This window comes from Octodon degus, unplaced genomic scaffold, assembly GCF_000260255.1.
Source record: "Octodon degus isolate 3935 unplaced genomic scaffold, OctDeg1.0 scaffold00025, whole genome shotgun sequence".
Taxonomy (NCBI): domain Eukaryota; kingdom Metazoa; phylum Chordata; class Mammalia; order Rodentia; family Octodontidae; genus Octodon; species Octodon degus.
The window spans coordinates 1,054,967-1,077,347 of record NW_004524601.1 but is presented as its reverse complement, the minus strand read 5'-3'; the positions used below and the strand labels follow the sequence as shown (position 1 = coordinate 1,077,347).

At 52.4% G+C, this 22,381-nt stretch overlaps 1 protein-coding gene across 7 annotated transcripts in view; it reads left to right on the top strand.

Annotated features, from left to right (window-relative positions):
- Positions 1-22,381, top strand: part of Spats2l (spermatogenesis associated serine rich 2 like) — a 123,628-nt gene that overhangs the window by 78,120 nt on the left and 23,127 nt on the right. For all 7 annotated transcript variants that reach the window (XM_023712355.1, XM_023712357.1, XM_023712358.1 and 4 more), the window contains 3 exons: positions 2,155-2,398; positions 14,399-14,605; positions 15,724-15,859. In XM_023712355.1, the coding sequence (XP_023568123.1) occupies positions 2,155-2,398; positions 14,399-14,605; positions 15,724-15,859 (587 nt within the window). The remainder of the gene's footprint in view (positions 1-2,154; positions 2,399-14,398; positions 14,606-15,723; positions 15,860-22,381) is intronic.

Below are 22,381 nucleotides of genomic sequence, written 5' to 3'. Positions count from 1 at the left end.
GCATACCTAGAGAGCATCCCCAGGCCGGTTCCCGAGGCCCAGCCGCTCTCGCTGTGAATGTCGGGCTTTCTTCCATGACACTGGCCGCAGGCCTGCTCGGCAAGCCCCGGGGCTGTGTGTCTTTGTCGGGGCGGGATCCCCGCCGGAGGGTTTGGAGCCCCCCGAGACGTTGGCCGGCCTGGTGCAGCGGGAAGCCAGGGAGCGCCTGTAGCTGCCGACAGCTCCGAGCGCATTCTCATGTGCACTCAGGGGAAAGAATTTGTCAGAGGCCACCCTGAGATGGATTTTCTGGCTGAGCGGAGTAGGTCTTTAGTAAAAGAAGAAGGACAATGCCTTCAGTGCTGGGGCGCCACTCGGAGGATGAGGGACGGGGCGTCCTCTGACCCCTTTAGGTGGCAGCATTTCCCTTGCGTCTGGTCCCGCGGGGACACATGGGCAAGGCGCCTGTGCACGTGGTGGCAGGGGCCACAGTGGCATCCCGACGCCTGTTCTGGTTGTCCTGGAAGTCGCACACCAGCAAGCCGTGACTCCCCGAAGGGCAATCGCACGCCCGTGAAGAGGTTCCCAGTGCACAGAAAGGAGCGTTCGGTCACACAGCCCCACGATCACTGGAATCCTCTCTTCACCTTTTGTTCTCCCAGTTTCATGTAGAAAGGAAAGAATTAGGAGATTTTTTCCCATCTTTGTGTGCCACCATTTTGACAACCCCCGCTTGTCTTTAATCACAGCTTAGGCTTCTGTGCAAGAGGAGGGTGATTTGCAAGTGATTGAAAGGCAGTATTTATCTTTACATGGAGAAATGTCAGATGTGCGGTTTGGGTTTTATTTTTTTGTTTTTTTGTGGAACCAGGGATTGTAGGTGCGGTTGGGTTTTACATTTCTCTGATGAAAAGAGGAAAAGCAGGCAGCAGCTGCAGACCTGACTCCTGGCTGCGCCTCCTTCTGCAGCAGCCGTGGCAGACCTTTCAGAGCTCTCAGCGATGCCCACAGCCCGCGTGGCGTGCGCGCTGCGGCTCTCCCCCCCGCTGGAGCCTCCCAGACTGGCCTCCCAGGTGACCAGCTGCTGGGCAGTGGGAGAAGAGGTGCCGGTGGCCCTGTCCTGCAGTCCTTGGCTCACATCCCTAGCCAGAGCAGAGCGCAGCTTCAGGAGGAAAGAAGGGAGTGGGGAGGAGAGTGCAGAGGAGGAGACTTCCCAGTTCCCCTGTGCCTAAGAGCAGACCCAGCTCGGCACACCACCAGAGCCACACCAAGCGAGCCGGCACGGGGTCAGGGCGCGCGCTCTCCGTGTCTCGGGAGCTCGGCATACTCACCACAGGACACTAGGAGAGCTGCAGTGAGGCCTGGCAGGTCCTAATGCTGGGGCTCTGGGGTCATGCTATTTCACAGTAAGTGCTGTGCAGTGAGCAGTGCCTTCTGGGCAGCCACAGAGCCACGCAGGACCTGGCTTCACAGCCCCAGTGCAGGAAGCCACAGGGCCTCAGGGCATTGACTGTGCAGGGTCTGCCCGGCCTCAACACCCACCGGTGACCGTGGAGCCCGGGGCTGCCTGCAGCCTTCTCCCCAGTGGCAGCCATTTCAGGGAGGGCCTGGTTATGGGACCTGTTTCATAGATGCCACCTACTCTTCAAGGACCTCTTTTTCTCCTGCCATTCTCCGCCATCCCTGCCCTACCCCCAGCCTCCCTGCATGTCAGAGCCTTAGTGCCCACTTGGCCTCTGCTCCCCACCACCTCTTCAGAAAGAAGCTCGCTGGTTGTACTGGTACACGGCACCTGGGAGACTGAGCAGGAAGACTGCTGTGGGTTCGAGGCCAGTCTAAGCTACCTGGCAAGTTCAAGGCCAGCCTGAACTGCATGGAGTGATCCTGCCTCAAAACAAAAATGAGCAGGACCATCAGGACCCCCATGACTCACTCAAGTTCCCCAGGGCTGTTACCACAAGATTGCTGTGTTACCATTCATACACCAGACTCCCAAGTAGAAAGGAAATGTTTAAATCAATTTGGGTGATTAATAAATATGTAGGCATTTTAACCCATCCTATGAAAAAAGCTGGGGCCAAAAAAGATTATCTTATTTTCAAATCTTCAGTCCACCTTATATTTCAAGGCTCTGGGCTGAAGAGCATTATTTTTCTCATTTGCTTCTCACCATAGAATAATAAAAGAAAAAGAAGCAAGTCCAAGCAGCATCAGGGCAACAAAGATGCTAAGGACAAGGCAGAGAAGCCAGAGACGGGGCCTGCGCAGCCCCAGGCCCCCATGCAGAACGGCCTGGCCGGGAGCTGCGAGAAGGACAGCTCATCTACAGACTCAGCCAGCGAGAAGCCCGCCCCGTCCTCCCGGCAGAAGAAGACCACCATCTTGGAGGAGCCCCCCAAGGCACTCCGCGGGCTTGCAGGTGAGTCATGCCACAGCTCAGGGGCCCTCAGAGGGAAGAGGCCCACACGGGGAGCCATGTGAGGAGCCATGTGTCTTCCAGGCAGGAGACGACGCACACTGCAAGGCCAGGCTGGGGTGTAATGCATCCATAGTAGGGGACGGTAGCCTTTCGGGACCAGCAGAAAACAGGAATTCTACTTCTGAATGGTACCCTTGCCAGACAGTTCTAGCTTTGCTGGAATGAGTTAGCGACAAGAAGAAATGTTACTGTTTTCTTTTAGAAAGGGTAGGGCTCGTTCTTTGAGCTCCTGGTGATTTTTATATGATACAGTCGAACATGATCAGCTGGCGTTAGAATCAGGACTGTCAGTTATTGGCGCTCCGGCTGCAAGCTGAGCTCCGTGGGCTGCTGCTCGACGCACGCTGACCTCTGCCTCATTGTCTCCGTCCTGGTCTAAGCCTATAACAGTACTGCAGGGTCAGTACTACACACGGGAAAAGTTTAGTGGCTCACTTTCTCCAGACTAGGGTGACCACGAGGGTGGAGCAGAGAGCAAGATGGGGCCACGTTACTCCCTAGCACACCCAGGCTAAGGCCGGCTAACCCCTGCCCCTCTGCCGACAGTGGCCCTGGCTGGCTCCTTCCAGTGGAGCTCCAGGACCAGTCACTGGACCTCCAGTTGGCAGAGGGCAGGGATGAGGCTTCCTACTAGGAATTTGGGGAGCAGGTTCAAACCATAGGACACAGCCGCATAGGTACAGGTAGACCACTGCTATTGTGACTGACTGCATGCCCCATTTTTTTTAAATTTATGTATTTGGTGCAGGGTCTCACTACACAGCTCAGACTCGCAGTGATCCTCTGTTTTCAGCCTCCCCAGGGCTGGGATTACAGGCGTGCGCCACCACATTCCGACTTAGTCACTCAGCATGCCCCGGGGGCAGGGCTGACACAGCATGTGGGACTGTGGATCGAACCCTGGTCCCTGCGCTTGCCAAAGAAGGCGCTTAGTCTGCTGAGCTATCTCATTGGCCCCCCTGCCACATTTTTATAACAAATGGTAAAGTTTATACATAACAACCTGTCTAGAAATAGAATCTCAGTGGAATATAAAGACTACAAAAATAACTAGAAGGCCTGAGAAGTAGCCAAATGTTCACACCCACTTGCGCTGAGTCGCCTTGCTTTTAGAAGAGGTAAGACAGTGTTCATATGTGACAAGTGAAGAAACCATGAGTAAGTGCATGTGTGCGCGTGTGTGTGTGTGTTGTCTCTGGGAATGCAGGAATATAATTCAGGAGGAGGAGTGCAGTGCCGGTCCCGGGCTGGGCCCACTCTGCAGTGACCATCAGGTCTCTTACTTGGTGCAAAGCTCTTAGTTACAGACACCAGAAAATGCCACCTGCCATTTAACTTTCCAGGACTTACAACCTGGAAACAAGTAGTAAAATTGTTCAGGCTCCTACGATTTTAAAAAAAAGCCAGGGGTGGGCACTCACCTGTAATCCCAGCGCTCGAGAGGCGGATCCGGGAGTTTGAGGCCAGCCTGAAGTCTGAACTGTGTAGTGAAACCCTCTCAAAATACCAAAAAGGAAAAAAGAAAAAAATTCAGCAGTAGTACGTCCAGGAGGACATGAGCGAGCGGAACACACCGCTCTGCTACGCAAGAGGTCCGCGCCGCCCTCGCGTGGGCAGGCCCCGCAGGAAAGCCCGAGCCTGCGGGTGCTCAGGTCTCTCGCGGGCGGTGCCCCGCGTGCATCGGGCGACTGCTGGGCCGGCGGCCGGCCCGAGGACACCCCGAGTCGTCGTCTCTCCCGCCGGCCCCGCGTCCTCGCGGCCACGCGAGCGCCCTCCTCGGCACCCCGCAGGGCCGCTGTGCCCACGAGGCTTTGGGGGCCACCAGGAACAAACCCCGGGGACGAGTGCAAACTGGGGCACAGCGCGGGAGAGGCCTCCGCGCTAGGAGTGCGCGCTGAGGGCCAGCCAGGAGGCAGCGCGCCGGCGCCACGCGAGAAGCAGACTGCAGTCGCGGAGCCACCGAAGGGCTGCGGCGCAGAAGGAGGCCAGGTCCTGTCCGCTTTCGCCGCACGCAGGTTACCGGCCCGTGTTCCGGGGGCTCCGCCAGGCGGCCCTCCGGTCTTCAGCGAATCCGCTCAGCCACACCCAGAAACCACGCTGGCCCTGTCCCCTGGCGCCTCCAGCCGGCACCGTGAACATCCCGGGGGCCACCGCAGGGACGCGGGAAGGAGGGCGACCTGAAGCACATGACGGAACGCACTGGAAAGTTCTCGGGTTGCTTGTAAAGTACTGATTTTCTTCCAGAAGCGTCTCCCAACAATTAAATTAAAAGTCCTGTAATTCAGCACTCAGTTACTACATGACAGTAAACAATGATCAAAAAAAAAAAAAAAAAAACCCTATTTCATTTTTAATCCACATTCCCCAGGAATTTTTTAATTTAATTTTTAATATGCTTGCAATTCTGACAATGTTTTGATTTATAGTCATGAACAGAGGAAGAAATTAAATAATGAAGTGACAATTTCCCACCTTGTTATTGCTTTCACATGAATTATTCCAAAATCTAATTACTCAAGTTGCCGTTTCGGTATCAGTCATAAACTAAAAGCCCAACACATCTATTTGTTCATACACTTATAATTTATGCCATCTTCCTAAAACAATTTCAGCACCTCTTTCAGGTGTACGCCTCTCCGTTGGTGGCTGCCTGGCCAGCACAGCATCTGCCAGGGAGCTCCTAAGGGGCTTTGGTGCACCCCAAGGCCCACCTGGAGTTCTCCGTGCACCAGGGGTCCAGCCTGTATTCCTTGCATTTGTGGGAACTTCCCTTAGCTGCTTGCCTCCCTGGCAGAGTAGAGATCTTTCTGCTTCCTGTAAACTTTTCTGTTGAATAAATGGTAATGGGAGGTTATTAGATGCTCTTGCAAAAGGAAGAGGATCCCCCTGGTTGACCCCGCGCTTAATTAGCAGCCCACATGTTCCAATCATAAATTAAAATGAGTTTATAATTGGCTAGTTTTACTCCCCAAAGATAATGAAGGTCCATCCAGCAGTTGACGGCAGACCTGTTAAGTGACTTCCAAAGGCTTGTGCAACTTATAGGAAGTTCGGAGGCCTCCACTGGACAGCTCACAGATGAGCTCGGGCCGGCATGCTACACCCAGGCTTGCTGAGCAGAACGCTAGCACTGGGAAACAGCTTAGACCCCAGACCGTCTCCTCCCCAGCAGCCAAGACGGGCTCACTGTTGGAAGCCAAGGAAAGAGCTTTCTTTGTTACTATGCCAAAAGCCTGATTCAGATTCATGGAGTTTGTATGGATGTACAGAGTGGCTGCTAAACCCCGGGCTCCCTGACTCTTGAAAAATGTACAACTGAGGCGCTAGAGAGACAGTCGTGATAGCTGTGTAATGCCATTCCATGACACGTGAGCACAAGGAAATCTCCAGGCACCTGGTGCGGAGCCTTATCAGGCCCTCGAGTAGGGAATTGGGCTGCACAGGCGCCTGGTGCCGCTGGCCGGAGGCCTGTGCAGGTGAGGAGCTTGTTTTATCTTCTCATAACACGTTGACATGGAGGATCTCTCCTTTTAAAAGTCTCAACTAGCATCTTTTTTCTGGCAGAGGAGAAATTAGCATTAAGACAGATGCAGGTGGCTTCAGGGTATGAGTGTGATTTCTTGTGTGAAAAGGTGCCACCAGCGAGCACCACACCTCAGGCTGTAAATAGACCCCTGGGAATGGGACGGTGTGCTGGCAGATGGCTTGGGAGCCTTGGAGTCCTCTTCTGAATGTCAGAATTTTTAATAACAGCTCAAAGAAGAGTTTTGACATAGCCCAACGAAATCATCCTGTGTTCGGATACTAAGGCAAGCAGGCAGGAGTAGATCAAAATTTATTTTTACCAAAAGAAGTGCCACAGATACTCTTCTCCTTTAGGGCCCCATCTACATAGCTAAAGTACCCTTTAAACTACTCTGTGATGCTCTTGGGGCTGCGAAATACAGGTCCTGCCTCCACGTAGGCTGGCAGGAGCTCAGCTTCCTTCTTTCTCGTGTGGGAGGCAGCGCCCACAGATGGGAACAGAGTAGGACTGCCAAGGTCCATGCAGCCAGCCACAGCCCTCCTTCCTGCGCCCTCTCCTGTGAAGCCCCAGGCAGTCAGGCCTCGGACACGGCCAGCTCCACGCACGTCTGCTGCCCTCCACGTTGCTCTGCAGGCCACCGTCAGCCTGCCTTGTGTGACGGGCCAGGACAGCGCGACCACCCTTCCCATGCAGAGCAAGCTCTTGCTTCCTACAGAACTGCTTCCCATGCTCACAGCCAAGCGGACCCATGAGGAGAGAGAGGATCCCTTTGTGGAGCACGTTGGTTGCTTCTCGTTTGTGCGTTCTGTAAAACAACAAAAGCCAGCACGCTGGCCTCCTTTCACAGTGTTTTCATGGTATGAGGTTTCATGCTGCTGTTTGCCCAAGCCTGAGGTGATCCTCCTGCCGCTGTTGTCCCCCCCCCACACACCCAGGGACCAGAGGATTAGAAATGACTGTCGGGAGCACTGAAGGGCGTGCTCCAGGCCTTCAGCAACGTCCAACTCAGAGCCCGCCCATGAGCAAGAGACACGTTCGGATTCTAACCATGGTCTCATTGGCAACTAGATATATGACACTGAACACATTAACCTCCCTGTGCCTCAGTTTCCACCTCTGTAAAACAGAAAACATAAGCCCTTCACAAGATTCTAGAGTGCAGGCCGTGAGATCCACAGAATGATTAGCACAGGGTCTGGTGCAGAGTAAACCAGCGCCTGCGTTCACTTGGCCACCACAGAAAAGCTCTCAGCATCTAATGCATGCGGGTAGTTCTCTACAGGGCACAAGCTGTATGTAAAGTTTTGCCCCTAGGAAGTTTACATTGCTTGAGGCAAGTGTGGAAAAGGATACCAACAGGGCGCCGAGACATCACCCGTCACATCCCGAGGAACACACAGGAGCCCGTGGTGGGGCGCGGCAGCGCCGATGAAGACCGTGAGCTCTGCAGAGGAGGCTGAAAGCAGCACCTCTGCCCAGAGCTGCCTGGCAACATCCGGCACCTCCTAGAAAATTATAGCCAGAGCTTTGAACTATTTTAATAATTAAAGGCATAATACTTTACTAATATATGTCCCCAACTTAGAAGCGCCCAACCCGGGAACTTTCCCAGTACGTGTAGGACTCAGAGTCCGGCAGATTATGAGGGAATCTGACAAGACACATTCTCCCAGAGTAGAACTTGGCTGTGAGTGGCAGACCACACCACATAACATTAACATGTATGAATGATGCTAAGTAGTTCTATGAACACGTATTGGAGGCATGATTTCACAGCACACACTTACTCTCTTCACACCTCTTCGGTTGTCATTTAGCTTCTAAATTCCTGGCATGTGTGTCTGCCTGCTGCAGCCAGAGTGGTCGGGGCAGAGGCATAGATGATGTAGGGCACAGCAGACACACAGCCCCTCTGGGGGTGCAGGTAGGGCTTGAGGCCGCGCCTTCCCCTCGGGAGCCACCCTGCTGTGTGGAGTGGGGACAGCTCCTCTCCTCCTCCTGCCGCCTGCAGTCAGCCTTGGATATGTCTGCCCCAGGCTGACTCCAACATGCAGATCATACACAGACCAAGGGCTTTCAGAAAACACTGGAGTCTTTGAACAAAGGCTCAAAGGGTTCTGCTAACATGAGGAGAATTTAACTTGATTTTCAGGGAAATAACGCAGAGGCGGGCACTTACCAATGAGCATGCCCACCCTGTGTCATTGACGGTTTAATCTACTGTCTTTATCAACTGTGATCTTTTAATATAAATAAGCCTATGAAAGTGATGGTGACACACAAGATCTTGTCAAGACAGTATAAACAAAGCTAGGAGCTATGCTTCCGGTTGGAGAATCACCAGCTTTAATGTCTCTGCACTGCTTGTGTGTCACAGGATTTGAATGAAGTAATAAATAACATCTGTCTGTATTTGATAAATGGTGAAACGGCAGCCCTGACGCTGTGTCGGAATCAGCTGTCCATTCAGTTTCTATTCCAAGCGTGTCCACTGCCTGCGTGCCGGCTAGTGGCCTGCTACACAGAGGGACAGAGGAAAAGGAAGCTCGAGGGACAGAGTGTGTGGTCGTGATGTCGGGAGGGCTTGCTCGCGCCTCATCTCTGGACTCTTGTGTGTCTCCAGAGTGGCCCATATTCGCTGTCTCCAGGTCTTGCTCTTGGGTCCTCACTTGTCAGCCTAATGGCTATGGCTTGAAGTCCATCTCTTGAGCAGCTGTCCCATTAAGTGTATTGCTGGCCTCCATATATTTTTTATTTTCTTTGGTTGGTATATTGCCAGCCCTTTTTATTTTTATTTTTTTTTAATTTTGAGACAGAGTCTCACTAAGTTGCTAAATTGCCCAGGCTGGACTCACAGTTGTCCTGCCTCAGCCTCCCAGAACGCTAGGATTGCAGACTTGTCACCATGCCAGCTGTGGCCTCTGTGCTATGAGTCTACATACTCCTTTCCCTCCAAATCCTTCTCTGTCCGGCAGTCTCACAAATGCAGACCAACCTCAGATGATTAAGAGCAGGTATCCTTTCCCAGCCTGCACCCTGGTCTGCCCCTGCGCCCCACCCCCCTCGGCTGTACAGAGAATTACAGAGTTGAGCTTCTGGCTTCAGATCACTTTATCCAAATGATGAAGTTTGGAAAATTCAGTAAATGTTGTAGAGGAAAAAGTTCTAACTCACAAAAACAACTGTTAAATTTTATTTCAGATTTTTTTAAACATGCAAATATATCTTTCACAAAACCTGTATTCTACAGCAGGTGAACTTTTGTATTTGCTTGTTTAAAAGTTCCAAGCTTTGAAAGGCTTTCTAATCTTACTTTGTTTCATTGTAAAGCTAATTAGTAAAGACATGGGTCATCTGTAAGAAGTTCAGTTCCCATTTGCATTTCTTCTTTTGTAAATATTTAAGAACACTAAGATCACTACCAAAGAGCTACCACTTACGTTGTTATCCATTCTTATAAAATACTAGTATAATCACCTGAGTACTTTTAAGAGAATGGCAGTATACTTTTTAAATATCAGAGACATTAGGAATTCTGGACCTAATTCTAACACAAAAAAAAGTTGTAATTTGCTTTTGCCACAAAGAACTATGTATAATACTTGAGTTAATCATGATCAGATGATGTGATTTACAGAAATTGTGTGTATACCGACCATGCAGCCATCTTCACGGCTGAAGTAACTGTTTTAGAACCTCGCCAGCTTAATCCACCCCTTAGAGCTACGCTCCTGTCTTCTCTCCGTCGGGAACGCGTACACGGCCGTACGTGGCAGCAGAACCTTTAATCCTAGCCATGTACTCCTCCGCAGCGAAGGGTTTCTTTTCTTTGGTCCTATTAACAAAAACCAGCACAGCTCATGTTTTGCTGTGTAAAGCAGGTAAGTCACAGATAACTGACATGTGTACGCCGATACCGAGATTCAGCCCCGAGGAAACCGACAGCCTGGCCGCTGAGAGGACTGCAGGTGCAGGGAAGGCGGCGGCCGCCCGGGACAGTGGACGCAGCTGGCCGGGGCGGTAAGAACTTGGTAAAGCTCGCCGAGAGATTCTGAGAAGGAACAGAGGCACGAATCTGTACCTTATCACAAGCCCCATGAAATTATCACGTTAAAGGGGTGTTTCTTGTTAGCCGTCCACGTTGCAGCACAGAGTGATCACCGGCTTCCCGGGAGTCGGCGCACGCGCGATCGCGTCTGAGTGCGCTTCCGCTTCCTCTCACTCCTGTCCCTCCCTCTCTTGGTCCCAGTCCCATTCACAGCAGGTCTGTTTCCTGTTTCCTGTCCTGCGTTTTTCATCTTGCTCTTTCAGTTTTGTACGTTTGGGTCTCCTGTAGGAGAAACCGAGTAGGAGAAAGCTTGGACTAACATTTCTCTGAGCACTTCGGCCTCACATGAGAAGCAACTCAGATGGACTGAAAGGGCTGTGTCTTGTCACCCCAGGACAGCCCTTCAAGGGCAAGAGTTTTTAAAATTTTCAGAATAAAATAAACTCAAAATGATACATAATGGCATAATACCAGTAATTACAAAAAGTATAAATGGATTAAAAATTCCAGATGAAAATTAGAGATTGACAGACAGACTAGATGACAAAAAATAAAAAAATAAAAAGACTTTGTGTTTATCCCTAGAAGTGGACAGTAACTATAAAGACGAGACAACCAAGGGGTGAAGTACACAGGGCCACGGTACTCTCCAAGGAGTTGGGGGCAGTAGATCTGGGTGGTTGTTTGTATTTGCATTGGTAAGTATTTTTATTAAAAAGAAGGTTCAAGAAAAGGTTAAATTCAACCTATAATCCCAGCACATTTGGGAGGCTGAGGAAGGAAGATCACCACGAGTTTGAGGCCAGCCTGTGCTACCTAGAGAGTACAAGGGCAGCAGCCTGAACATAACAAGACCCTGTCTCAAGAGGAAAACAAATAGTTCAAAATCATGTAAGCTAGGAGCCATTTTTAGATATATGGAAGATGATTAAATTAAAGTGTATACAGCCATTCTTGGTAGCAGATGCCTATAACTCTAGTATTCTGGGAAGCTGAGGCAGGAGGATCCCAAGTTAGAGCCTACTCTAGGCAGGCCAGTGCTTTGTGAGACCCTGCCTCTAAATCAAAAAGGCCTGGTGATGCATCTTAGTGTAAAGGCCCTAGGATCAAGCCCCAGCACCAGTACATAATTTATTTGTGTTACTTTTATAACATCTTTTATATCAGACAGCTTTTATTGAAATCAGAGCAGATTGGCTATTCCCAAAGATAGCATTTTCTTACCAAGATATGACCAATTTGGCTCAAATGTAGTACTTGATAAATATTTAAGTCACAGCCAGGAACTCATCACCTTGGGCTCACAGCCTGTCACAGAGGCTTGCACCTGTGATCGCAGCTGCTCTGGAGGCTCAGGCAGGAGGAGGCAAGTTCATAGCCAGCCTGGGAAATGTGGCCAAAGCCCCCCTCCAGGTGCGGGTCCCACAGGTACGCTGTGTCCTGCGCTGCTGCTGGCTTATTCGTCCGTTCACCCTCCCCTGCCAGGACTCGTGCACCCACAAGGCCCGTGCCAGGCACGCAGCTGGCCCTGCTCTCCCTGTGTCCATTCGGGAGGGGGGCAGCCCGTCCACCTCACGATGCTGAGGGTTTCCGCTGTGCTGCCAACAGGATATCATGCAACTACAAATTCCATTCTATACCTGCTAGTAGCCACATTAAGAAGTATAAAGACATATATGGAGTGAATTGGGTGACACATCTAATCTACTGTAATATCTTAAATATTATTTCAACAACTAATACTTAATTTATTAATTTATGCATTGCCTTGGTGGAGACCAAACGAGAACCTTGCACATCCCAGGCAAGCTCTCTACCACTGAGCTGCAACTCCAGCGCCAAAATTTTTAAATTGCTGAAGAATCCTTTTTCATTCTTTCTTTTACATGAAAATTTCCTTGGGATTTCACTGTCTGTCACACGTTCAGCACATCTCCACCTGGACAAGTCACTGTGGCGGACCCTGACTGCGCGTGGCTGGTGGCTGGCCGATAGGGCAAGTGGAAGCCTGTGTGGACTCGCCTGCGCTTGGCTGTGGGGCATTGCAGGGCACAAGTGGACTGTGGGTAGATTCTAGGGAAGGGATGGTCTCTGATGTTAGGGGCAACTACTGGTCCAGAGGAGGAAAGAGCCCCACTGTGCCGGTGCCAGAAGTGCCCAGGTGGCGGCATAATTCTGTGGCTCAGCAGTGCTCCACTGGTTTTTATTCTGTAGAGTCCCCCAGTTTCCCTGTGTGCGGAGACAGAACTGTGCAGCCAGGGCGACATGTAGCCAAGTGAACCTCAGAAAAGCCGAAATCCCCTCAGTGTTCAGAGCCCCCCAATGAGACACTTTCTCAGGCTGCCAAATAAATAGCCCTGCTCCCTGTGTCGATGCCGCTTGTCAGACAGATGGTGCGGTGAGCCGGTGGCCCCATACCAGTCCTCTTAAACACAAACAAAGTGCTTCTAGCTCTAGGCTAATGAGCCCCGTGCTCATTTGCATGCTTGTCTTCTATTTAAAATTCATTCAAACCGGGGATGTAGCTCAGCCTGGCAAGCGCAAGTCCTGAGTTCAATTCCCAACACCAAAAAAATTAATTCACATTTTAACAAAAGAATTTCTGTTCCTGACCAAGCCTGATACTTCCATCGGGCTGAGTCCCCTTACTTTTGAGAATGTGACTTCACGTAGCCTACGTGCAGAGAGCTGGCTTTCAGACTGCGTCTATGATGCTTCATCAGGACCAAACCTCAGCTTGGATCTGGAAAGGCAGAGAGTAGGAGCCGGCCTGGACTCTGTCGTTGTCGAAGCATGAATGTTAACAGGCTCATCCTCGGCGAGGGGGGTGGGCAGCTGGGAAGCAGGGTCTCCCCGGGGTCTGTAGCATGACCTGTGTGCCTAGGACCAGGTGTGGCCAGCTCTGTCCTGACCGACGGAAGAGCAACAGACACACGACCACTGCGCATCCTGTTGCTGGGGGAACTGCCGTGCCAGCACTCACTTCCCTCGTTCTCTGCCTTTGCTCAGCGTCTCACTGCGCACAGTGGTTGCCCTTAAAGTATGTTTTCATCATTGAGCCCATAAAGCGTATAGTGCTTCCTTGACCTCCTGTGGGTTAAGAATGACGGATTCAGCTAGAGTCAGACTGTATTTAGCATGAATGAGCTAATGTCTAAAATCAAACTGACTAGGACCCTGGTGTATCTGTGTCATTTCCCAATTGCAATCTCTTTAATGTTTGTGACTGAGTCAGAAAAGCAGTCCTTTGTCCCTTATTTTTTACACGAAATCATTTTTAAAGCACTTTGATTCAATCACATAAAAGCAGAAGCAGACGGGCTGCCTGAGAGACCCAACTTGCACCATGTGCCTGAGAGCCAGCGCTGGCCAGAGGCTGAAGACGGCCAGCCTGCAAGGTCATCTGGGACACGGTCGAGCTCAGAACCGGGTCTTCCGGACCCAGACTGGGCTCGCCCTGCCCAGCACCACTTGCTGTGAGGCTTTGCCGTCAGAAGCACGTGGGCCTCCCTTTCTTCCCCAGCGCCTCCCCGCAGCACGTCGCCTCCTCGGCAGGCCCCGGGGCACAGCGAATGCACCCTGCAGGGCTGCGCAGGACACAGCACTACAAGATGCCAGAGGCAGTGTGCTGCTCATTTACTGCCATGTCTATTAAAGCTCCAGAGAGAATCTAACTCCCTGGATTTTAAATATAGTTGAGATATTATGGTGATGTTTCCTGATTTAATCCCTCAATAAATTAGATGAAATGATTATAGGACCTGTTGTCGTTTCATTCTTGCCCTATCTCCAATCACTCTTATTCCTTCATTAATTCAGAATAAAATACCCCGAGACACTAATGTAGCACTTGGAGACAGGAGGGCTGCACTTGACAGGAAAACTTATGGACAGTAATTCTTTAAATACTGTAATTTATTCATTTATAACATGTCAGGATAAATTAAAAGAACAGTCTGGAAAAAAAAAAAAAGGCTGCATTTTCATGGCCTCAATATAAAGTCTTACTTCGGACGTCTACGCCTTTACTGGACTAGGAAAAAGGAGGTAAAACCTCACTCATCCTCTGTAAACCTCATGGTAATGTCACGGATGCTGACAAATGAGGAAACTAAGGCTCGGAGTTCTCAAGAAGCTCATCCAGCCACCCTGCAAGTCCCCACCCACCAGCACACCCTGGCTTCGCTCAGAGCATAAGGCTCCTGCTAGTCGGCCTCGAGTTGCTGGGGTTCCATGACCGCGGTTCCCAGGGAGAGGCACTCTTGCCAACCTGCAGGCGAAGCCAGACATCCCGGTGTTCTCGTCACTTGAGCATCAGTGTTTTTAGTTTATGACTTCACAGCCACTGTTTGGTCTTCTCTTACAGAAGGCAGCAGGCCACTGCAGCAGAAACTGTCCTTAGAGGGGAACCCCAAACCTGTGCATGGAACCGCAGAGAGGTCAGACGGCCCACAGTGGGTGGCTGAGCAGCCCTGGAGCCCGAGCAAGCCCAAGGCAAAAGCATCTCCTGTTAAGCCCAGTGCCCCTGCAGCTCATCTTGAGATAAGACCAGAGGAGCTGGCAAAGAAAAGAGGTAAAGTGATTTATTTTGCACAACTGATTCAACACGCATCACAAGCACAGAGAAGAGCAGGGTGATGGGACTTGCTGACAGGTATCGCTGAGCACTGAGAGGCGCACCTGGGGCTGTACTTCTGCAGTGCCCGCCTGGGCTGGAAGGCAGGTGCGATCCTTTGGGTTGTCAGAGCCTCGGCTGTCTCAGAGTGTTCTGGCCCCCTGTGCCACCTTTCTGTGGCTGCTCCCTGCTGGGTGACGAAAGTACACCAAGCTACCCTCCACCCTAATTGCTGCCGCACAAGTGTCCATGCAGAGCCCCTGGGAATGGGACCAGCATTTCTGGAGATGAAGGCTCTTGCACAGTGTGGCCAGGTCAGGGCTGGCCTTCCCCTGGGAGCCCAGGTCCATGTTAGAACTTCCAGGCGTGGGGCCCTGGGAGAGGATTTTATGCTGGACACACTGGGGTTTTTATTTGTGAGCTGTGATACTCAGCCGTAGCTAGCCTTAAATGTTAGAGACTGGGTCTTCCCCGAAGACTCACGAGAAGTGAGTCTCCTCACTCAGCCATGACCGTGTCCATGTCCCTGACTCAGGCATGCCCTCCCTCTTCCACAGAGAGCACCACCTGGTCGGGCTACACACGGGCCATTGGCCATCACTCTCTGTGGTCCCCGTGTCAGTGTTGAGGACTCAGGTAACACTGGCACCAAAGGCTGCCTGAATATGCCTGCTGCCACCGCAGCCTGCCCCAGCCACACCTGGCACCAGCAGCCATCCTCTGTGTTGGTGGCACCTCGCCCAACCCTGATGCCACCTTCCTCTCCACAGCCCTGCTGGTTCTTCACCACATGGTGGTGTTTGTCAAGAGAGCCAACAGCGCAGGTGGCCTTTGGAGTCTGCGGCACCACGGTCTGTGACGGAACACGAGGATGTGAGCTCCTTCTGCAGAGCAGAGGAGACAGGTGTGCCCCAAGCAGCAGCCAGAGCCCCGGCCACGGACCCTACTCTGGACAGGGTTTTTCCCACTAAAAAACAACATGAATTTATATTTTTGGTGTGTTAGTTGCTTTGTCTCATTGTGTAGCATGCAAAGGATAAAGTGCTCAAGGTGACACATTTTTGCATCAATTTTAGGCCCAAATATTGAAAAATCGGTGAAGGATTTGCAGCGCTGCACCGTTTCCCTAACCAGGTACCGGGCAATGATCAAGGAGGAGGTGGACAGCTCTGTGAAGAAAATCAAGGCCGCCTTCGCCGAGCTGCACAACTGGTGAGTGGGGGCCTGGCTGTGCTCCGAGGAGCCGCGCCAGCCGGTGCCTCTGGCCGCATGGATGGGAGCGTCATCCGCAGGAGGCGCATGTGCCGCAGAGTAGCAGCCGCAGAGATTTAAGAGCACTGAAGGCAGAAACATACGTCTTGGGGATAAAAAAGGAGCAAGGATTTGAATAGGAAGAAACCTGCTACACGTAACTCACCAGAGTTTAGGATTGGCCCAAAAGCTATAAAAGAAATAGGATAAAATCTCAACAATGAATAAAACCTCAAAAAATAACACATTGACAAAGTCTGGGGCCCTAATAATGGGGAAGCTACTAAGCAAACAAAATAATTCCAGCATTATCATTAGAAAATCAGAAAACTACTTTAACAAAAAGAAATATTTGACATAAGCTAGCCATAGTCTCCTATTCTGGTGTGTTTAAGATCCGAATTAGGATAGAAAATGGTGTGCCGATGTGGTCCTGCCTGCTGGCCTGAGCTGGTTTTGAGCGGAGGGCCTGTAAGCCCACCCTGACGATAGCTGCATGAAGGACTGTTGGCTTAAGTGTTATCATCAGTGAGACCGTGCTGCCAGTGGATCAATGAGGATTCCGCAGCTCCAGGAGCCAGAAACCCAAGTCCCACTGGCTGTGAGAACTGACGTGCGGAAGAGTCCTGTGGGACCCAAGCTCTCACCCTAACTCTGCTCTCAGGGCTCCCGTCCCTTTCTGTCCTCGCGGCCCCCACTTCTGCTCACACTCGCTTGGCCTCTCTTAGGGAGCCCTCTCCAGGTGACAACAAAGACAACCCCAGGAGCCCCCGGGGCTGAGAGTGGGTTTGTTTCCAGTGGCTCCAACCAGCTGCAAGGGCTGCTCCCCCTGGCTGGCCAAGGCCACCCGTGTGTCCCTGAGCCAGTCACTCATGCGGAAGGGACAGTCTGCTCACAGCCTTGTGCTTACGCAGAATTAGGGGTCATCCCACAAAACACTTGGACCTGGAGTTGCACAGCCCCAGTGTTCTCTCCAGAGGACGTGAAGGGCTCACACCGAAGGAAGGGAAAGAATGTGAGAAGGAAGCCACGCGGCTCCAGGGCTAAGCCCAGGGGGCGTGTGCCCTTCACCTCCTCGGCCTCCTGGGATTCTCCAGCATGACCCCATCTTCCGGCTGTTTTCCTCTTCCAAGCCCCTGCTTGGACACTGATGTGCTTTTTAGCAGAAACTGTGAGGTTGCATGAAACTAAGGATTACTCTTCCATTAACTTCATCCAAAGCTCATGAATGTTGAGCCATCTGCCACATATAACATTAAGGGTGCAAGAGACACCGAGGACTTGAAAGAAAGCCACTGCCATCCCATGCAGACACTCTAACAGAAGGACCCTGTGCCCACACCCTGTCATGGGCCGAGAGCAGCTGGGGACAGCAGAGAAACCCATGGCCAGGCGTCCACGGGGCCACACTGGCCACCCCTCTGGAGGCACGAGCTGGTGGCTTGGAGTCACGCACGTCCGCCTATCATGTAGCCTGCAAGAGGAAGTCTTCCTCGCAGGCTTCTGTGACCTGTTCCACAGAGTGACTCTTGCATGACTGACCCTGGGGGCAGTGACCTCGGAGTGCCTCGCCCCAGCTGCCCCAAGGGCATTTTGTTTCATTCTGTTGTTGTACTTATTAGTAAAACAGACAGCGTATGAGTCCCAGGACTTCTGAGGCTCACTAGAGACTCTTCGAGGGCCCGCTGCTCACACTGCGTGCTCGGGGCCAGCCGACTGGTGCCATGGGAGCCGTGCGCCTTCTCACCCGTAGCTCCCCCAGCTCAGATGGCCGGTCAGAGCGGCTTCTGAATGAGCTCCGCCAGGCCAAGCTGCCGAGCAGGTGGCGTGTGCAAAGGACAGCACTTCGCGCGCACCCGAGAGGGTGGCTACAGGAATCAGCGCCTGCACTTGCTTTCTGATCTGATGAGAGCACGGTACTTGCATGAGCGTGAACCTAACAACAAGCCCAAAGTACTTTTTTAAGTCACCCACATACATGCATGTCTGCCAAGTGGAAACTTGGCCTCTGCTCCCCATAAGCCTACAGCCCAGAAAGCCTCCGCACTCCCTTAGGAAAGGGGGGAGGGTGCGCTGCAGGAGCGTACTGCTCGCAGCACTGAGGAAGGCAGCCTGGAGTGCTTTGAGAGCTTTCCTATTTACCTGTGGTTAAATCCGGCACCCTAGGCCTGAGCGGGAATGGAAAGGCGCCACGTGGAAGTGCAGGGTCACATGGAGGAGCGCTGGAGGCAGCAGGTACGGGCCAAGCCCTTTGGAGCCCCAGGAGGAACGCGGCTGTGCATGTGCGCACGCGCACGCGCACACAGGGCAGTGCAACGGTGCGGTGGCTTCCCAGGGCCGCCTGCTCCCCTGGGGCCACTGCTCTCAGAGCCAGTGACTCAGTAGCATCCTCACTGGTGAGAAATTCGAGACTGTCATTGCTTCCAAAGGCCGGCTTGAGGACACAGTCCTGCTTCACTGCCCCACCCCCAAATCTGCTGGAACTGCTGGAACCGTGGTTTCCAGAAGCTGGAGAAGCCAAGCGAGCGCAGCCCTGGTGCCGGGTCGGACGCTTCTCCCCACCCGCAGCCCTGAGCGCTCCTGAAGGGAGCCAGAAAGTAGCTAACAGACCAAGTGCACACTGGCATTCCGCCAGGACACGTTACCCAGGGCTCCGTGACCGCGCAGTCTGCCCGGCCTCGGCCCACGGCAGAGGTGGGAGGGCAGCAAGGACGACGCAGGCGCTCACAGTTCCTTTGAATGGAAAATAAACTCGGCAACGCGAGCTCGAAACGTCCATCAGGAACTAACATGAAGCAGCTGTTCTTCTCTTTGTGCGTTTGGCCTCCGACCACAAATGGAAAATACTCGTCCTTCCGAATCGGAGCTGCCAGGTCTCTTGCTGTGTGTGCAAACCAGTCTAGCCTCTCGCCACCAGTCAGTGTCTGTGGTCCTCGCTGATTGTGAGGGCCGAAAAGGAGCAATCAAACATGAAATTTAAAAAAACTCCAAGGAGGGATAATAATACTTGATATTTCTGTCATGTGCTCAGGGAGAAAGTATTCCAAAGTGGAGATGTAAAAATTCTGTTAAGTGCTATTGTCAGCGTACCACCTAAGAGCTCGCCTAAGGCTGGAGAAGCCGAGGCTGGCCAGCCAGGCTCAGTGCGCATGTGTGCAGCGGGCAGGGCCAGGGAGGGGGTGAATAGGGATGGGGGCGTTGGGGGGAACAGGCGCTCTCAAGTGGAAGGGAAGGCAGGCTGGGCGTACTGTGCAGGAAGGAACCCAGAATGCCCCTCCTCCACGTGTTTCCTGCTGCTGTCAGGCCTGGCCCAGGTGAATGTGCAGGCAAGTCAGGCCAGGAGCTCCGGCCTCCACCCTACCGCCTGCCCCTTGCACCTGCTCCTCCTCCCCATCCTCCTGCCCATCCTCCTCCTTGTCCTCCTGCCCATCCTCCCATCCTCCTCATCCTCCTATCCATCCTCCCCTTCTGCCCATCTTCCCCATCCGCCTCTCCTGTCCTTCTGCCAGTCCTCCTCCCCATCCTCCTGCCCCTCCTCCTCCTTGTACTCCTGCCCGGCTTCCCCCTCCTCATCCTCCTGTCCATCCTCCCCCACCACCACCCATCCTCCTCCTCTTCCCCATCCTCCCCATCCTCCTCCCCGTCCTCCTGCCCATCCCCCTTCCAGCAAGGCCTTGCAGTGAGAAAGCCTCCCTGTGCTTTGAAACCTCCTGCTTCACAGGATGACTGACCTCCCCCTCAAGTGACACACGCCTTAGTGAAACGCCTCGTGGAGGAGACTCCCCCACCAAAGAGTAACTGGCCCGGGAGTTTCAGCAGCATTTCGGATAAGCTTGCCTCTGTCCTGCATCTTTGCACCCCTCTCGTCTGCTCTATCAGCTGCGAGCCAGCACATGCTTAGCAGGGTGGCTAACCAGCACCGCAGGGTGATTTGTCACTGTTTTTAAGTGCCTGTCCTTTCTCTAGGATGTGCATATACCAAGGCACTGTGTTCAGCATGACTTAGATGCCCTTCGGCCCGTACACCCAGTCTGCATTCCCTGCGTGCCCAGGCTGTATGAAATTTTGGGAACATATATCCTTAAACCCACTTTAGTTCCAATCCAGATAAGACCATTTCTCTTCGCTTTGGGAGGTGAAACATGTAGTGGGGTTCTTGTCTTGTTTGTCGGCCCCAGCACACATTCCAGACACAGCTGCTTTTATGCGGTGCTTGGCTGTCCATACCATTAGGCAACTGGTTCTTCTGTGCCCTTTGGGTCTCTACTTGCTCTCTCTGTGGCAAGTTAGCACTGACTGAAAAATGAGATCTCTAAATTAATATTTAGCCCTTGCCACACCAAAGCATACTATACACTGTAATCAGAAACCCTCAGAGCTTTGTGGATATCCCTTGCTGGGGTACTACCCTGAGATACTGATCTCATTACCCCAGAGAGATGCGTTTCCTTTTTTGTTGTTTTTAATCCAGGTGATTGAGTCTCTCATGCATCTGTAGTTGAAAACCGCAGGGTTAGAGTCCTGCCCAGGATCTGCATATCTGGTGCCAGAGCGGGGCTTCTCAGGCAGGTGAATTCGACCCCCGGAGATGGGTGGCCATCTGGGCACCCAGGGAGGTTCTGTTTGCCAGGGCTACAGCGTGAGAATGCAGCAGGCTTCTGTGGGCAGGGACCGGGTTGCTGTGTCCTCCCAGGGGTGCACCAGAGCCCTTCCCACGAAGTCATGCCGGGCCAGGGGGTGCCAGCCGCCAGCCCCGAGCACCTGCCTGCCTGCCTCCCCAAGAGACCTGAGGGGGCTTCGCCCTGCGGCTGTGGTGCCTTCTCTTTTCAGTCAGTGCGTAGGGAAAGACTCGGTCCATGCTGCAGAAACATAAACCTCTAACGATGCATTTTAAAGGTCAAATTACATTTTTACCTCCTTAAGATCAGAAAAATAATTATATTGTAGTGCAGAACACTGAAGGCTCTGCATGTCTGCTTTTCATTATACAATTCAATGTAGTCCTTAGAAGAAAATGGAAAAATTAAGAACTGAAGGTTATAGCTAATGGCAGTCACTTTCATTAGCCATTCTGTCTCCACCTGAGTCCTTTTCTCATTTTGCAATAAAACCAAATATCATAGTGGAAAACAAGATTAGAATGAAGATCTGTCCGGTATGGTGGTGAGTTCAAGGCCAGCCTGAACTCCATAGCAAGACCATGTCTCAAAAAAACAAAAAGACTTTCTGACTAATGCTTCTGCCTTATCAAGTGGCTGTTCTAAGTTCCCTCCTGCTTGTGACTTGCACAAAGCATGACACGTAGGAAAGTAAACAGGCTTGCTGCTCTCCCACACCCAGCATTCCACGTTACGTGAGGGCACTGCAGGAACCCAAAGTGGGCATGGGATGCGCCTCGCGGGATGCCAAGAGATAATAATGGAGGACCGTAATAAGTATACTCGTGCCGCGAGGGAGCGCCTGGGTGGCTTTAGTGCCGTCGGGCTGACAGACTGCCCAGGATGACTCCTTTCCTCACTCTGCGCCAATGCAATAAGCAGAATAAGCTTGGGGGTCCAATCTGAAATTGCGGGCAAGGGCAAATACTGAGCAGCGTGGAGACCCCCAAGGTCCTGGCGACTGTGACCAAGACAAGCCCGTGGCCGGTGGGCCTCAGCCCTTGGCTCACTTGTCAGACGTCCCGTCCAGGCGGCTGCAGCTCACATGCTGGAGGTGAGAGATCTCCTCTCCCTGAGGCCTTCCTCTACACTCAGTGTTTTCCGGCACCTCACTTGGACTGAAGGGCTCAGCTGGTGTAGAGGGCAGCGTGGCAAGCACAGGGGCATGCGCCAGCCCTTGGCAAAGGTGCACCCCTACGGCCGGCGTCCACACGCTCGCGACTGTGAGCAGCCGGGCCGCCACCTCCTTCGGGAGTCCCCACCCACTCGATGCAGCTGTCTGCTTTGTGTGGGGTGCAGGCCTCCGTGTAGGACGGCGGGCCCACCGCGAGGGCTGAGGGTGAGAAACTGATTCTGGTTCTGCCTTGAAACCTGCAAGGACTTCTGAGTCTTTCTGGCAAATCAAGGCTACCCGGGACCCAGCCCGGTAACATGCTCCTTAGAGGAAGTGGTGAGTTTTCATCGTAAACTGGAACGTAAGGAGTTGTCCTGTGTGCACACTCCCTCAGGCACTGGGCAGGATGTGTTCTGGTTGGTTTTTTATGTTTTTTGGTGTGGTTTTTTTGGGGGAGCATCTACGGAGTGTTCAGAGTCTCACTACTCGATCAGACTCGTAGTGATCCGCCTGTTCACTGCCTCCCAAGCGCACGTCCACACCCAGGCTCAGTCGCCGGCTCAGCGCGCCTGGGGTGGGGCCGGCACAGCAGGCCGGGGATCGAACCCCGGCCCCTGCGCCTGCTTGCAGGTGCTTTAATCTGCTGAGCTATTTGGCCAGCCCTTTAATTTAATTTTATTTTATTTTATTTTTTAAATGTATTTGGTTTTT